This window comes from Merops nubicus, unplaced genomic scaffold, assembly GCF_000691845.1.
Source record: "Merops nubicus isolate BGI_N331 unplaced genomic scaffold, ASM69184v1 scaffold37930, whole genome shotgun sequence".
In the NCBI taxonomy this organism is placed as follows: domain Eukaryota; kingdom Metazoa; phylum Chordata; class Aves; order Coraciiformes; family Meropidae; genus Merops; species Merops nubicus.
The window spans coordinates 1-17,956 of NW_008582847.1; the positions used below are offsets into that span (position 1 = coordinate 1).

The window sequence follows — 17,956 nt, forward strand, 5'->3', positions numbered from 1 at the left end:
GCACAGAGGTGAGACTGAATGGCCTATCCAGATTGTCTGATGATATTAATACTAAATTCAAATAAATTGACATGCATTCTAATGTTTGTTTTGTCTTTATAATTAAGCCCTATATAATATGATATTTTTATTATGTTATAGGAGCATTTGGGTATCTTTCCATTTTGAACTCATGTTTGAAAGATAGTAGTATTGATTGTGACCACCTACTACCTGGAATACTAAAAATCATAATATCCTGGAAAAATGATAACGAGGACAGCTTTCTCTTTAGCTGGTGAGTGAAACGTTGAGATAATTTGACTTTTTTTAATTCCTAAAATAGGAGTTTAAAAATACAGAGTGGATAAAACAAAAAAAATCAATTTGTAAGTTACAACTGCCACCCACTGCTCTAGTATTAAATTTTTAAGCCTTTGTAGAACTGTATCGCTCATTTTAGTATACCTGCCTTTTAGTATCTAATAACTCATAATGAAGAAAAGTACCCAGGTGGTTGAAGGCTGGGAAGGGAGCAGCTTTTTTAAATGCACTAGATGTCAACTGTTTTTAGAAGCATTCAGAACTGACCAGCTTTTGTAGATGTTGCTGGATATTCCGTTCCAAATTCTCATTATTTACTTAGGTAGCAGAAAGAACACTTGGATACCAAACTTATGCATCCCTTTTTTTTTAAATTCTGGACTTGAAAATGTACCTTGGAAAGCTTTCAGCAAGGAGTGAAAATATACTGAGATTCATTTGTCTTAAGTTTAATGAGTAAAATCCACACGAAGGCTTGAAGTAATATACGCTGTTTGGACGATAGAGAGCTTATATTTTACTTTTTAAATTAGTAACTTAATGATTATTTTTATTGCATTCATTTAGCTAAAATTGCTGAATTTCATGGTTTTGTGCAAGTATATTACTTGAGCAAATATGCAAATTGTACAAAATTAGGAATCTGTATAACATGTAGTGGGTGAATAGCTGTGATAGTCTGTTCTGTACCTGTTGACTGACTTATTCAGACTTGGCAGCTGATACAGTATTCTAACATTAAAAGACAGGGTATCAAAAGCACATTGGGCAGAGCCTGGTGTAAGACTTAATTTGTTCTAAGAGGAGGAGTGAAGGCAAGAATATAAATACCCAGGTCTACAACATGGATAAATGTAAGCTTTAGTTGTATTTTTATTACAGCAATCTGAAAGAAACAAGTGCTCAGTTGCTTGGTTTCAACATAGAGATGATGCGTTACCTTCCCTTGCTGCTGAGGTATTCTACAGCTCCTTTGGCCGATAATGAATGGGACTTTATCCTCTGCTCCATGCTGGCTTGGTTAGAGGTAACACAAAAGAGACTATTGCTAATCATTGCATTGCAGGTTCTAATAGGATCCTCCTCGTGCCCTCTGAACCTACTGGACTGATGCAGAGGAGGAGGGGTTAAAAAAGTAGGCTATGAAATAACTGCATTTTAATAATCTTACCAGACTGTCTGATCAACATTTCATCCTAAATCTTTCAAAGCTGTATGTTTAGAGCTTAGCTATCTGTTTACAGAGTGGAAGGTTTGGTTTCAGGATGGTAGGGTAAAACATTGCAGAAGCTGTGCTACACAAAAACTACATTTGAACAAAATGCGTGAGGATTGCCAACAGGAATGGAAATCAAAGCTCTCCTTGTGATTCTTAGTTAGAGTTTAGAACACAATGGTCTTTAAAAGTTTAACTTTGTTTCATCTAATGTGTGTACTGACTTGCTAGTACTTCAGAGTAATGGTGAGTGTTACTAGCTGGGTAAAAAAAAGGGAGAGCACTTCACCTATTAGTTTTGGCTCACTTGGCTGCACAAGTGCTTCGGATGAGCTATAGCTGCATACACTTCTGTGGGAAACCACTTGGTGGCAGTTTCTTTCTGTCATTACAAAGAAAGTCACATAAGGGAAGTAATACAGGATTCTAAACGTTGATGAGGCTTGAAAATAATTTTCAGCAAGTCTTAATAAAATACAGATTACATTTTTAAACTTTGGGTTTTTTTCCCCAAAATAATTTTGAACGTTTTTTTGCAATTGAGTCTTTTTTGAAATTACACTTTCTGGTACAGACAGGGACTGTGAAGCAGATGTTTTTAGTGCAAATTTATGCTTAAGAAATCTTCCTTTTGTATTTTTCCTCCTAGACAACAAGTGAAAACCGTTTGCTTTATCACGTCCCGCTTGTGCAGATCTTTGCTTGTGTCAGTTGTGACTTGGCAGCTGCCCTTAGTGCTTACTTTGAAGCTGTAGCTCCTCAAACTACTGAAAACCTTCCTGTGAACTTGATCAGTGAATGGAAAGAATTCTTTTCTGAAGGCATTCACAATTTGCTGTTACCTTTGTTGGTGAAAGTCACAGGCAAGTAAATGTCAAGGAGGGTAAGAGTGGTGGTACCTGTCAGGCTATTCTGAAATAGAACTTGATGTGCCTTATTTTCGAATTTATAGGAATGCTATGTCAACATAGCTTAGGAAAACACACTCTTTTGAAGACTTACGTGCTAATTAGTGAAATAATTGCACTTAACATTATGACTTTTAAGATTAGATGGATTCTGATAAGCAGAGCCCGAGTTGTTCTAGTTGTGCTTGTTTCTGATATCATCCATACATTCTGTATCACAGCTTGTCTTTCTCTATTTTAAATAGGAGAAAACAGAAATTCATCTGAAGGCTCCTTTCAGAACTCTGTGTTAACATCTTTGGGAGAAGCTCTAACATACATCTCGAAGGACCAGTTGTTAAACCATAAATTGCCAGCAAAGTTTGTTGCAGGCCAGAAAACCAATCTTCCAGATAAACTCCAGACTCTGCTAAATACGTTATCTCCATTGTTGCTTTTCCGGGCTAGACCAGTGCAGGTTTCTGTCTACCACATGTTGTATAAGTAAGAATTTACATTTCTCACTTTCCTCACCACTTGCCTCTCGCCCTCCTTTTTTTTGGTTTGGCATGTTTTGAAATATGCTATAGAACATGCAGTTATAGATGTATTTAGGAGAGTCATATTCCATTATGGGAAAAAAGCCTTAACTGGGCAATTTGTGTTCTTTGTTGGAGACTATTACATAAAGCTATGAATGCTAAATTTAATTGTAAAAATACTCTTAGATATTATACTGAGAAATTTTACTGCAGTACACAAGTATCATAGAATGTAAACTGAAATATTCCAGGTTTGATTTGGGTCTGACTGTATCAATAAATAGTATGAACTTCTTGTTTTCACTAGTTTTGATAAGAAAACTAAGAAAGTAAACAAAAATATAGTCTTCTTTATGAACTTTTTGGATACTTCAAATACCAAAGGAGAGAAAAGACAATTTGAAAAAATAGGATGTGCATTTAACTGCTCAAAATGCAGATGGCGAGGCGAATGCATGAGAAGCCACTGTGCATTTCTCTTCCACTTACACTGAGGTGTGAAGTCACAACAGCTTTCTTCTGAGATGGAGAAGTTCATTTTAGCATGACTCAGGAAGTGTAAAAGGTCTGGAAAAGGCCTGAGCAAGGATACATGCTTGTTGGCTACTGTCATTCAGAAACCAAATCTGTAATGGTGTCATGTCTCTTAAAGATTCTGTGTTGTTATTAAGGAATAATTACTGTTATTTTATTGCTTATAAATAATGATGACACTGATAAGTAAAGAACTATTCATCTCCTATATTAAAATAGTAAAAATTATTATTTCCTTTCCATATTTCTATAGAGTAATGCCTGAATTGCCTAAATTTGACAATGAAGATCTCAAATCTTATGGTGATGAAGAGGAGGAATCAGCATTGTGTGTATTTTTTCTTCATGTATTTTTTATGGCTGTTTTCTGTATTTTTAAAATGTGTTATAAGAGTTGGCTTTTGCAGCATAGGTGTCATCTGTCAGGAGGTATTCAAAGGAAAAATGGTGCAGCTATGATAATAGGGTCATACATATTGAAAATATTCAATATAATTGGTTATGTCTGCCCCCAACTAAAACTGGAAACAATATTTGCAGTTGTATTCTAGGTACAGTTATTAGAGTTACGTGCCACGTAGGTGCTCTATTTTAAAACCTTGACCAGTTTTTATACTGGGCTGCTGCATTCAGAGTGTGTCCAGCTGCAGATTTTCTTGAATCTCCAGAATTGATCTGGGTGTTCTATACTATACCATACCGTACTATACAGCTTAAATCAAATAAAGTTTTCAGAGGGACTATGGTAACTGGTTTAAAAAAAAAAAAAAATAGAAAAACATAATTATTTTTTACCCAAGCCCAATGATTAATACTTCTCCTTACTCTGGAGCTGTAAAAGGCTTCTCAGTCCAAAGTTGCTCTTGTTGGAGTGGCTTGACCAAGCAAGCAAGCAGGCAAACCAGCTGTCCAATGATGTAGGTTAAATCAGTTCTGTTATAAACCACTTTCATATTAAGTGATTACTGTTCGGTTTATATTTGTCTTGCAAGGGCTAAAAACACCAACTGTCCATTTCAGGAAAAAAAAAAAAAAATCAACTCTTAAACTCTAGCACTAATGTGTGAATCCAAAAATAAATTTTCCCATCCTGAAAGGACCCTTTTATGTTCTGCATACCCGGCTCTACTCACAGGTTTCTAGGAAAGCTGTGACTATAAAAGCAGTGCATGCTGTACTCAAGATCTGAGTTTCCTGTGCCAGATAACATTTTTCCACAGGTCACCTCCAGCAGCTCTGATGTCTCTCCTGGCCACTCAAGAACTCCTGCTAGAAAACATCCTGGAGTGCATTCCAGTTGGAGAATTTGCAGTTATTCAGCCCCTAAGTGATGAGTTCTGCCTTGTTCTGGGATATCTTCTCACCTGGAAGTTAACATTAGCTTTCTTCAAAGCAGCTTCTTCTCAGGTATATCTTCAGACTCTTTTCCTTTTAACTGAATTTCTTAACATGTTTGTTTGGTTTGAATCTTGGAAGTTTCATCCAGACTTTTTATTCTTTTAATTCTGTATCTTCCTATCTCGTGTTTTTTTGTGGAATTAGTGGAATTCCAAAAGCATCAATAGACCTAGATTTCTGCACTACAGTAATTAAGGATGGTAATAGTAGTGTAACAAGGAATTAAGAGTCATTAGTAGATGATTCTTTCTGGCGTTTTCAAACGAGTTTGCTACATTTTATGATCTTAAAATCATACAAAATGGTGCAGAGAACTAAATCACTCTTCTAAACACTAGTTCTGAATCACAGTCTTGCTTTTTCTCTTTACAGAAACATATTGGTGTAAGTTACAGAATAAGCTATATTGTCTCATCTGTATTTTGTGTTTTTTTTTTTTGTTTTGTCTTTTAACACTGTCAGCTGCGAGTCCTCTATTCACAATACCTTAGAAGAACTAAAAGCTTGAATAAACTGCTTTATCACTTGTTCAGGCTTATGCCTGAAAATCCTACCTTTTCTGGGCCAACTTCTGAAGTTCCAAATAAGGACACAAAAACCTTCTTTACTGAGGAACTTCATTTAGATGTTAAAGGTTAGTAAAAATTGTGTTTATGCATTTGAGAGTGTTAGAATATTGCTGAAGCAAATATTGCTGTAAGCAAAGATACCAAGTTTCCTTTTAATTTGTTTTTGCTTGAATGTCACTGCATGTTGCAGAACACTTTATCTGGATGACAGTAAGGAAGAATTACTAATATAAGATCCCAAGAGAAAGATTTTACTTGTCTCTTTATGCAGTTCTAAAGAACCGTCAACACTGAATAACACAGCAAAGCTCAAATGTGCACCAAACCTCTGGTTCTTTGTTCACTTTAAAGTGAGCATTTTGTCATCTTTAGAAGATGAACTCCAGGTGGACTACCAGAAATGAAGAATAACTTTAAGTTAGAAGATGAATTTTCAGTTGTGAAGTGTTAAAGAAATAAAGAAACCAGACTGTTGGAGAAAGGCAGAATCAAATAAGCACTTAGAGTAGCAAATACAGAAGGAACATGTGCATAACAATTACAACAGTTGTGTTAGTATCAAATGTTTTGTGCGTGGTGTGCAGGTACCAACATTTGTGACTAATACGTTAGAGTATTTCAAGATAACTTCTTTCCCTCCCAGGGAGAGGAGTCCTGTCGTCCCAGATCCCGCACTTGGCCTGCTCAGTGTACCACATGACGCTGAAAGACTTGCCAGCCATGGTCAGGCTCTGGTGGAACAGCTGTGAGAAACGTGTCTTCAGTGTGGTAGATAAATTTACAAGCAAATATGTCAGCAGCGTGCTTTCTTCACAGGAAATATCTTCTGTTCAGACTAGCACACAGTTATTTAATGGCATGACGGTTAGTAAAGGCGTTTTATCCTTTCTTTGACTTACTAGTGGTTTTTGCAAGCTTTTTAAGAAATGCTACTTCTCAGAATGGGACTCCGTTACAGTATTTTATATGATTGCATTTTTGTTGTTCTAAATGACTGATGAAAACATAATTTAGCTTGGTATCAATATATTAAGTCGAAGTTTATTAATATTTTGTTTGGAAAAAATAGAAATGAATGGGTTTTATGATGTTGGAGAAGTTAAGGAGGTCAGTGGAAGATACTCCTATCAATATACTTCTTTCTGGTTTATTAAAAAAATGTGATCGATCAGTAGATTGAAAAATGGCTGCTAATTTCTTTTTGATTTGCCAAGATATGAGAGCATTTTTATTTTCTTTGAGAAAAGTGTTTGTGTGGTCTAAGAAAACTAATGTGTGTAGCAAAATATTGGTGGTTTATATGTATAGATAAAAAGTCTAGATGCTCACCTCTCTGTGGAATTTTTTAATGTGGGCTTTTTATTCCCACAGGTGAAGGCTCGGTCTGCAGCACGGGAGGTCATTGCTACCTACTCAGTTGACGATATATTTATTGAGCTAATAATACAGCTTCCATCAAATTACCCACTGGGATCCATAACAGTTGAGAGTGGAAAGAGGGTTGGTGTGGCTGTACAGCAGTGGCGCAACTGGATGCTACAGTTAAGCACCTATCTTACACATCAGGTGAGTTTAGAGAAAGACCCTGCTTCTGAAAACTTAAGAGAGTCATGATAATAGAAAAACGTTCCTAGTAATGCAATATTGTTTAGAACTGTATAGTGGATCTCATCAGTAGACCTCAAAGGCCTTCCTAGAAGTGGTCGCTCTTGGCATTTGCTTTTCTCCAGAAGCTGAAACAGAAGGGTAAAATTATCAGCCTCATAAGTCCTGCTAAATCTGTAGCTTAAGTTGAAAATTTATGTCTTAGACATGAGCCTCGTGTGGCAACAACATTTCAACCAGAACTGGAAAACAACCCAAAACAAAACACCAAAACAAAACAAAAAACCCAACCAAAAACTCGGTACATAAAATTCTTTAAAAGACTGGTGGGTTGCTGAAGTTGCATCATCTATGGTAAGAACAGAACAGGGATAGAAAATTTTAAAATCCTGTTTTAAGTGCCCTTAAGTGCATTCTTTTTGTTGTAAAAAATGCATGCGTGTCTGTAGATGACACTATCATCTGCATTTCACGTATTGTCTTGTTGTCTTTATAAATTATTCACTGCATGTATTGCATACAATTTCAGATTATAAAGCCTTCAGGCTTCACGCACTTACGAAGAACAGTAAGATTATTAAGTGTATTAACCCCCTCTGTTTTCCTCTCGGTTAGAATGGAAGTATTATGGAAGGCTTATCTTTGTGGAAAAATAATGTGGATAAACGTTTCGAGGGCGTTGAAGATTGCATGATCTGTTTTTCAGTCATTCACGGTTCCAACTACTCTCTTCCAAAAAAAGCTTGCAGAACATGCAAGAAAAAGTTTCATTCAGCTTGCTTGGTAAGTACCTAGACTAAACCTTTTTAAATAGGCAAAATATCCATTTATAGTTTGAACCAGGAACTTTTATTAATAAGTAATACCATCAGTTCTCCATTGTTGGAGTATCTGCGATTAAATGAATTTGCAGATTATTTATGTGGATTTTCTTTTTAAACTGTAAGGGTGTGTAACAAGACAGGGGTTGCTACACTTCACAGATAATGCTGTTATATCTATGTAGGGTGTGCAACAGCATCTTGTTCTTATCAGCTCAGATATGGGAATAGAAAAGGTGAAATTTAATTTATGCAGCATGCTCTTTAGTAAATCATACTGACCTGGATAATTAACATTTAACTATATCCAGGTCGCCACAGGCATCAGTTGTAGGGCTACAGAGTATACTGGAAGAGGTTGGCATCTGTATGGCCATACAGTGGAGGAAGTATAGCTGCTTTAAAAACACTAGGTTTTTATTCTAAACTGAGACTGGGCAAGAATTCCTTTGTGTCAGGTTTTTTAGAATAAAATTTCAGTACTGTGCGTATGTGCTCAATGTGTATAGACATATGTACATGCACACATACACAAGTGGAAAGGCTTGTTTTATTACTGTTTCTTGCAGTTTTTTTAAAGCATAGTTAATGTTTTGATAGTTATATTCATTGGGAAATAATATAGGGATGAACCAGTGTTCCTGATTTTCAGCTTGTGTTCGTATATTAAACAGCTGTATTTCTCTTTCAGTACAAATGGTTCACATCCAGCAACAAATCCACCTGTCCACTCTGTCGAGAGACATTTTTCTGAAATAAAACCGTCGGTCTTCTTGCTGTGAGCTAAATCATAAATGAAGAGGTGGCAATAAACTGTATGTTGAAAGAAGCTAACTACGTGGAAATCATGTCAGTTACTTTAAGTTCTTGACTAATGGGATATGGCGTGTATTTACCTCTGGACTGTTTTTTTTAAGGTTTAAGATTCTTCTTTGATATAAAGATATATATATATAAGAATAATTTATTTTAACTTGTATATTTTTAAGATACTGAGATATATTAAAAATTCAGAAATAATGCAGAGTTTTGTCTGATAAGCGGTATTTAAGCCACAGCATAGTTGATTAAACCCTCATATTTTAGGTGTGTTCTAACATGGTGTTTTGCATTTAACCCAGCTCATGCCTCTTCATATAACAGGTGAATTTAACATAGGTGGTAGAAATACTTGATTTTAGATTCTAGCGTGTTCATAATAGTTCCTCATGGGGAAAAAAAAGAATGTTGTTTTCGTTAGACATTAAGGCGTGGAACTATAGTAATAACCTTCTGTTAAAGCGTAAAATTTAAACATATCATGCTCTAAATTAACATGAACTGAGCTTTAACAGTCTTAACTTTCCAAAAACTCTCAGCCATCCAGCACCCTAAAAACATGAAAACTTGGAAGCACAAGTAAATAGAAAGAGTACAATTATTTCTGCATGACTGTGAAACACATTCCCTATTTACTGCTGACTGGCTTTTAAGGAGAAGACACACACACACTGATCAATTCTTGCTTTCATTATTTCAGTTAATTTCAGTCTTCATTAGCTGGCGAATTAACTGTCACTGAATGTACACTGTATTACCACTGTCCCATAGTAATAAGGAATCTAAGAGAATAAGACATGTATCAGGAATCAGTACTGATTTCAGCTATCTATTTTTTTCTATGCTCTTGTTTTAACAGCAGTAGCATACTAACATATTTTAACTTGGATGGTATTTGTAGTGGATTTCTTTGAAAAGTCAATAAAAGGTGGGGATAAATGAATTTTATTAATCCCTGTAATCTCTGGATTGCTATTTCTTCCTCTGTGTGATAAACTTTCAGCAATAGTATAAATTTTCAGGTGCTGAGTTTATAGCATATTCAGTTGTCTGTACCTTAATAGCTGAGCTGTTTTTTTCAGACTCTCTTTTCTCAAATTTGGTCTCTTTTGAGGTGACAGCTCTAGAAATGATTTTTAGCTGTAGGAGAATTTAAGTCTCTGTTTTTAACAGGTAACACTGGGCTTCCAGAGGAGAAATTTCTTGACATTTTTTGAGAAACAGAGAATTAAAAGGATTTAAAAAAGGTATTTAAAAGGCCTAACTGAAAACACAGATAAAGAAGCAAGCTTTATAGTTCCATATTTATTGACACTGAAACTCCAGGATTGTCTTTGTTGCATTACTTTGGTTAGTCTAAACAACTTCTTCGCAAATTCCATAACTGATTTGAAGGCCGGTTGTGGTTAACCAGGTGTTGCTTGACCATCTCAAAGTCTTCTAGCAGACCCAAACTTGCAAAATATCTCCTGGGAATGGCCTTCTGTAGAGCATTTGTCTCTTGACATTGGTCCTTTCTGACAGAGCAGTGCAGTCCCTAGGGGCCTGGGGACCAGAAGTTTTGCTTTCTTTTTGCTAAGTTGGTCACTACATAGAAAGTCTGTGTCTGCCATGTAGCTTATTCTCTTGTGCACTGAATGCAGGAATATGCTTCCCAAAACTCTCCAGAAGGTGTTGTGTTCTTTGGCCTGCTAGAAGTATGCCCTGGCAAACTAAGCATAAGTGCAAACCTACGTGTACACACAGCAAATTTCAAAATTTAAAAAATTAAAAAAAAAGAAAAAAGTTACCTGGCCTGTTACTAGCTGCTGCTCTTCACCAGGATGAGGGAAGCATAACAGGAATTGCTGCTTGGAGAACTCATCCATGTTCTTACTCGGACTGCATTTTGACAAGTGCTTCCACTAAAGCTGCAGTGGACAACCATATGGTGGGGCCAGAACTGACTCATCATTTGTTAAAGTGGACACACATCTCCTTGTCTAAATATCCATTTGTTAGATAGTCCAGTGAAAATGTTTTTTGTTGAAAGCATGTTACGTTTTATTACACGTTCTTTTCTGATTTTAATTATTCTGCCCTTTATAATTAAAACTGCATACACTGTTGAGCATTGTGATCTACTGTGCTCGGTGAGTGCTCTTTTTTATCTTTGATTATACCTTTTTAAATTAATTCCTTAGTTGTAACTAAAAGATAGATTAATTAAAATTTCCTTTTGTTAAGCTTGTAGTTTGAGTCTAGTACATGTTTTGACTGCATCTTAAGATCTTCTTTTTATGCTACAAAATCTACTGAGTGGCCTAACTTTGTTAGCCCAAGTAGTTCCCAACTTAGACTGCTCTATATCCAGGTTTTAAGCTGCTGCTGACACAGCATCCTGCGGCTACAATTAAAACCTCAAAACATGGGATTCTAGATAAAGCACAATGACTAAGCATAAAACCTTCTCTTCTTACAATTTTGTACGGGAAAACTGAACAAAAGAAACCAAGTGTGGCTTAGCAAAGGGTCTGCTATCAAGGCAAAAAAAGGTTCTAGAAGTAGGACACAGCCAAACTGGTAAGGTCTAAGAGCAAAATTGTGCTTTAATTCTTCAATGGAAAACTGTGGAAACACTTACTTCATAAATGGCTACAAAGTTTCTTCTCAGTTTCTCAACTTTGAAATTCTGTAGACAAGTTACTCCAAAGGTAAGAATCGACAAAGTCCTTCATCTAGCTTCAGTTTAGTCAATGAAATGTAAGAATCAACAAAGTCCTTCATCCAGCCTCGGTTTAGTCAATGAAATGTATTTTTTTAGACTCTGTAGTTTCAAGTATTATGATTTCTGATATATGGTATAAATGTTAACATACTTAACGTGACGCTGTCTTCCCTCTAAACTCTCCTGCTTTGTGGTTATGTTCACATTCGTTTTTATCTACATAAAAACAAACTGACAAAAAAGTTACTGAAGGGGATGCGTGAGCCGTGTTTGAATTGTTCAGTTCAATTGCAGGGTTGCTCTTCACAATGGTCTAAGCTGGGGAATGGTGACTCTTGGGGATGTAACACAATCACCACTGCATACTTCCCCCAACCCAATCCTTTTTGTATTTTCTTCACAGTAGTATAAGGAACAACTTTTATGCTAGACCAGCATAAGTTGACATAACGTGTGTGAGTGAAAAGTAGCTCCTCACATCCTCTGTGCCAAAATACTTCATGGTCAAGCTAGGTTTGCAGTCACATGTTTCTGCTACCGCCATCTACACTTCTTACATGTTATTCTGCCTATCCAAAACCTCCTAGGTAAGATTTTTGTGTGGTCAGCTCAAAATACAGAAGAAAATGTTTGTGCATGCTGGGTGAGTACAGACTTTTAAGTTTAGTTCTGAAGTCTTAAATGGAATAGTCTTTTCAGTGCCTTAGCGTCCTACAAAAAATACTTCATCTTAGTCCACATAAAAGAGCCAGCCAATGGTTTATTGTAACATCACTTAACACAAACCCCTAAATGGTCAGTTTCTTTTAAAGCCTTCTCCCAGACAGCACTAGAGCTGCTGCAACTAGACTGTTCCTACCTTTGTGCTGCATGTAGGAAAACATCTGCCCCACAGGAGTGTGCCCCCTGCACAGCATCTCTGTAGTAGAACCTCCTGCATGCAGGCACCAGGATGGTGAGGAGGCTGCAGAGGAAAAACTCTTCCTGTGGATCTGGTGGGGAGGAAACAACTACTTATTTTGGAAAGACATTTTTGAGGGAGGACTTTTATCCTACTTCTCTACTTAGTTAAAGTAATTGTTTTCAGCTACCTCATAACTAGCCTTTTTAGTAGCATCTCATATGCTTCCCCCCTCCCCCCCCTCCTTAATGGCTCCTCATGGATGAGAACGGTCCATTTAATCTACAGTACCCCATAGTGGTACCCTCCTTGTAAAACGGCAAAAAACGGGAATGCAATCACCACAATATTGGCCAGAAGATTTCAGGAGATTAACAGCTTGTCTTTTGCCTAGATTAGATATTAAAACAGGAAGAATTGTATCAAGTACTTTATTTTAATAAGCCACAACGACAAATATACAAATACCTATTTATACAGGAACGTCTTTAGTGCTTTTGTGCAAATGCAGCAGTGTCCAGTATTTCACAGCTCTCCCACAACTGTTCTGTGGAGAGGCAGAGGACAGCTATACCTCTGAGAGCAGGCAATAGCTGGTTAACATCCAGAATAAAAATACAGTCCTTAGAATACAGATCAGTTTCACTGCCCTGTCAGGAAGTGAGGATACACCTTAGGAGGGTGAAAATCTCAGCTTTGAAATTGATTTGCTAACCTCAGTAATCTGTGTTCAAGTTTCTGCATTCCCAGTATCTGGAAGGTTAAGAGCAGTTATCAAGACTTCCTAAATTTGAGGACAGTAAGCATCTCTTGTCCTGCTTGCCTGGAAAGTACCCGTGTGCCTTCTAAGCCACATTTCTTCATTGTTTCCAGAATTTCATCTGTAATTGAAAGTGTAGGGTTACTACTGAGTTGATAGAGAAAACAGTCCTAAGAGGAAGCCCTAAAACATCCATTAAACATAAACTGTAAAGCAAAGATTATAAACCGTGTCCTCTTACTCTTCCCACCAGTAATTTTTATGCAATTAATCTTCAACCAAGAACAAAGTTTACAATTTACTAACTGAAGTTCTGTAGTTTGGTATTTTTAAAAGCAATGAACAATTTGGTTATGAAGGTCATTTCTAGGAGAAGCAGAAATTCTCCCAAAAGCTGCCTAATCAATCAGGTGTGAAAGAACATCTTGAAAACACGTGATAACGTATTGCTAATAATCACTAGATCAGAAGGAGCAACTAGAAATTTTGCATGTCAAAATACGCATGTCAAAATGAAAGACATCACATTTACAACTAAAGGTTTTTGTCTTTTTAAGTCTACAACAACATTTCCTTTCATGAGAACGGGTTGGCCTGGCTTCATTACTTAGTTGATAAGATTCACTGTCTCCTTGCAGACCTGGAGCCATTTTCCAAAGTAGCTTAGGGAGTTCTTAAGTTCGGGAAATTTGCTTACATTTTTGGTCTAGCTCACCATATGCTGGATACACAAGGCAGAAATTCAGCAAAAGGATTCCAAGAGGCATCAAGTTATGTAATGTCCCTCTGTAGATTAGGGTTCTTCAAAGATGAGAAAAGCAAGAATCCACAGAGATGCTATGGTTTGCATGAAGCTTGCAAATGCACTCTAGCCATCTACTGCTCTTCTAAAGAATAACTTAGAACACTTACATGGACTTCAATATATGCTGTCGATCTTCAATTAGCTGCTACCACCCCATGTTAGATACAACTGATGTTACATACTACTTTTTCTTCTTTACTAAAGTCTGGTAACCTAGAGAACACTGCTTTGATCCACATTTTTATTAATAGTGTTAAATCTGGACCCTTGTGTCAAACCAAGGAAAGTGGTTACCTGGATTATTTTCTTTAATTGTGACCAAGTAGAATAATCCTCCCGGTGAAAGCAGATCTGGTACTAATGGAAACACTCTATCCATTACTTCTCTGCCCCTTTTGCCACCAGCCCAGGATGCCTCAATTCCATGGCTTTCCACCTAGGAAGAACAAAAGCAAAGATTGTCCTAATACAGAGTAACAGAAGCATCAGCAGTACTTACAGGAGAAAAATCACCACAGGCGTCTGCCACTAGACATCTGACAGCTCTCAAGGCTGTGTTCTACACAATGAACATACTACTTCTGTTTCAAGTTCTATTCTTAAACTGAACTAAAAAGGCTACATTTTGTCACATGCTTAGTATGCATTTTCTTGTAATATCTCATGGCTTGTTCGCCATGTGCAAGGTGGCCAGAAAACCTTTTGAGTGTTCATGGTTCAGATTTTGAGAGCAGGAATCTGCAGAAGCAGAGGATATTTATTTTGCAGGGAACAAATGCATTTTCCATTGAAAGCCTTCTGTAGGAATACCTTAGTGTGCCTAGCAGAAGTCTTAGATGGTTTATGGAAAAACTAGGTACTGAGAATCAGCAGCTAGCAATCCTTATTCCCATGTAGTCTTTATAAGCAACTCTAGTAAATCATTTCCAGTAAGACAGTGCTCTTACAACAGTGCAACATCCTTTTCCATTTCAAAAAACCCTGCAGTTTTCATACCCATCTCTCCTCTGACCGTAGAAGTACCATCTTTATTGCATATTTAATATTTTTCCTACCTCTTCAGAAGGTGTTACCACGTATGGTGGATTAAATAGCAGTAGATCAACCTTCCCATTTAATCTTGGAGAGAGTCCTTTGACCTATATAGAAAGTTGATGATTCTTCTGTTATTTTTCTCCAAAACATAAAGAATGCAAGAGTTTGTAAAAATACGAGTTACACAGTGTTAGATATTCTGAGCATTCCAGCTCAACTCAGGAACACTAAACTTCACTTTTCTATGTGCAAGAGAAGCACAAATACTATAAATAAATACTCGTGCACAGCAGAACAATTTCAACAGTCTTACGGCTATGTTATGTATAGGATATAGAAGAGCAAGAGACATATGTGGACACAAAGGCCGTACTTCATTCTTGCTTAGTCATAATTTAAGTTTGATATAAAAGAATCTTGCATTTATCATCAGTTAACGTTTGTTATCCAAAATGACCCGCCTGTGATAACTGCAGTTCAGTTCTCAAGTGTAAGCAGTTGTTCATTCATTTTAGATCCCATTTATCATGGCCCATCTCCATCATCTTTTAAAATAAATTCAGGATATTTTAAGCAAATCTCTTACTAAAAAAATAAGGAACTTAGCTTTTCTCCATATCAAATTTTGTAAGAAACAAAAGGTAACAACATACACGGTTCCCAATTAAATTGGAAAGAGCTGAGAACCAAGAACTGCATTAGAGGAAGGGCTATGAGAGTGTCAGGTCACTGCAGAGCTCCTTGTGCAGCATTTTCCAAATTATATCTACATAATTTCTTTTAAAAATTAATTCAATGCATTTTTGAAGCTTAAGTTTTAGAGCTTGATTAGTTTTGGTTTTCCCTTCTTTCAGAAACACTGGCATTTTGTTGTTTTGGTTTTTTTTTCCATCTGTGCTTATTAAGAAAACGTTTGTTCTAGACTTTATGGTTACTTTTTGGTATCTCTAATTCAGTATTAAAAAATTACAGAAACTATAAAGAAGCTATTATTGAAACATCCATCTTACCAAGTCAGTAATGACTGGCTGAAGGTGAACATTGTTAAGCAGAGCTGTCTCCAGTGTACAGTAAGCTGCCATCGGGTTGATATCAGTACATCTAAAAGCAAAATAGTACCACGTCACTGGCTGCTATATCTGGAAGTTTAACCCTGTGAACCACATGCTAATTTATGCACTCAATGCAAATGTCCTTTCCAACATCCTTTACTTTGCAAGTAAATAGCAAAAAATAGACAGTAAAGGTGACACCATGTGTCAGCAGCTAAACCACTCAACGCAACACTGGAAGTCGGAACATATGCATACAAGTCCCTAATAAAATTCTAATTTTTTTAAAAAATAAAATTCCAATTGCTGCCAATACCCAGGAAAATAACATTATGTCACCAGACCTCTGTAAGGCTAGTTAGTGGCTAAAATTTAGGATACAACCAAGCAAGCACATGTGTAAGCTTAGCAATTTGTCTAAGAAGTGGGAAAATGGATTTCTAGTCTCACCACTGCTTGTTACAGAGCTTGAAGTAATAGTTTAAGCTCGCTTTGCTTTCTTTTCTGTATCTCTAGAACTGAATTAATATTTCTTTGTGAAAAGAGTATTTTGTAAAATGTAAAAATGAAATGTATGTGTGGGCTAAGTATTCTTTATTGCATGCAAGGACTTCAGTGTTATTATACTTACATGTACAGTGCACTGGATCCAACAATGGAAGAAGCTACAAATGTTGAAACCACACCAGATCCAGATCCTATTTCAAGGCAGATCTCAACTCTAAAGAGAGAAGACTCTGGATGACTTTTATCTGTAACACATAAAAGCACCTGCAACAGACACAGGTTAGTCTGGGCAGTGTTACAAAACCCTCTGCCCTTCTCCCAGTCACACTGAAACACTTGCTGATCCTAAGGCCCTCAAAGCTCACGTGGTGTCATCCATTTCACAGTGGCTGCCAGACCTACAGATTCTGCCCATACAGATAATTCCTGGTTAACGTAAGTCACTTCAGAAAACATGTGTTTTCCCCACGCTCAACATAAAAGTTTCCATTAACTATAATCTCAACAGTGCTGGCTACATTTCTACAGCATTTATTACACATTTATTGGAGCAAGACTGAACTCCCAACAGAAATCATTAGAAGACCAGCATGAGGCCACGTAACAAAAGCAAGACACAAATGCAGAATGCCTCAGGAGTTTAAGCCAGCTCTGGACAAACAGCAGCGGCAGGCAATTTCAAAATAAGCACTCATAAGATTAACTCCTTGGGCAATTTCTGTCATGTTTATAGTTATGTTGACAGCTGTGGAGATGACAACCATTGACACTGAGCAGTAAGCCAAGCAGCTATGCAACTCCTGTAACTTTTCAGGGCTGAGACACAGGCATTTTAGCACACTCATAGAATGGTTTTGGTTGGAAAGGACCTTAAAGATGACCTAGTTCCAACCCTCCTGCCATGCACAGGGACACCTCCCACTAAAGCAGGTTGCTCAAAGCCCCATACAACTTGGCCCTGAACACTTCAAGGAGGGGCATCCACAACCCCTCTGGGCGACCTGTTCCAGTATCTCCCCAGCCTCACAGTGAAGAATTGCTTCCTTACATCTAATGTAAAAGGACCCTCTTTTAGTTTGAAACGGTTACCCCTCACCGTATCACTACACTCCTTGATAAAAAGTCCTCTTTAAGTACTGGACGGGTGTAATAAGGTTTCCTCAGAGCCTTCTCTTCTCCAGGCCTAACAACCCCAACTCTCTCAGCCTTTCCTCAGAGGGCAGGAACTCCAGCCCCCTGATCACCTTCGTGGCCCTCCTCTGGACCCGCTCGAGCAGGTCCAGGTCCCTTTCGTTACCGGGTAGCCTAGCGCCAAACACTCGAACGCGTGCTGCTGCCTGTAAACCGAACATCAGCCCTGCGCGCAGCCGCTCGCGCTGCGACCCCGCAACGCGCCACACTCCAGCCAACGAGCAGAGCTGAGCGAGCCCGAGGCCGCTCCCTCAATCGGTCGCTGCCCAGGGCTGCTCCCGCCCTTCCCCGCCGCGCCTACCGA

The 17,956-nt window shown here is 37.5% G+C and overlaps 2 protein-coding genes across 2 annotated transcripts; one reads left to right on the plus strand and one right to left on the minus strand.

Moving 5' to 3' along the window:
• Positions 1-141: 141 nt before the first annotated feature.
• Positions 142-8,688, plus strand: LOC103771575 (E3 ubiquitin-protein ligase listerin; the record flags this gene model as incomplete). The annotated part of the gene is made up of 11 exons (XM_008938879.1): positions 142-277; positions 1,186-1,330; positions 2,169-2,382; positions 2,676-2,910; positions 3,736-3,810; positions 4,703-4,889; positions 5,343-5,514; positions 6,093-6,313; positions 6,821-7,015; positions 7,670-7,837; positions 8,567-8,688. Coding segments are annotated over 11 exons (1,811 nt in total), but the record flags the coding sequence as incomplete, so codon positions are not given.
• A 4,350-nt stretch (positions 8,689-13,038) lies between these two features.
• N6AMT1 (N-6 adenine-specific DNA methyltransferase 1 (putative)) lies at positions 13,039-17,813 on the minus strand. Its single transcript, XM_008938890.1, has 6 exons — positions 17,706-17,813; positions 16,586-16,725; positions 15,913-16,003; positions 14,923-15,006; positions 14,162-14,303; positions 13,039-13,183 (listed from the first exon to the last, which is right to left on the minus strand). Exons 1-6 carry the CDS (start codon positions 17,811-17,813, stop codon positions 13,077-13,079), a joined length of 672 nt encoding a protein of 223 aa, XP_008937138.1. The 3' UTR covers positions 13,039-13,076.
• Between the last annotated feature and the right edge of the window lie 143 nt (positions 17,814-17,956).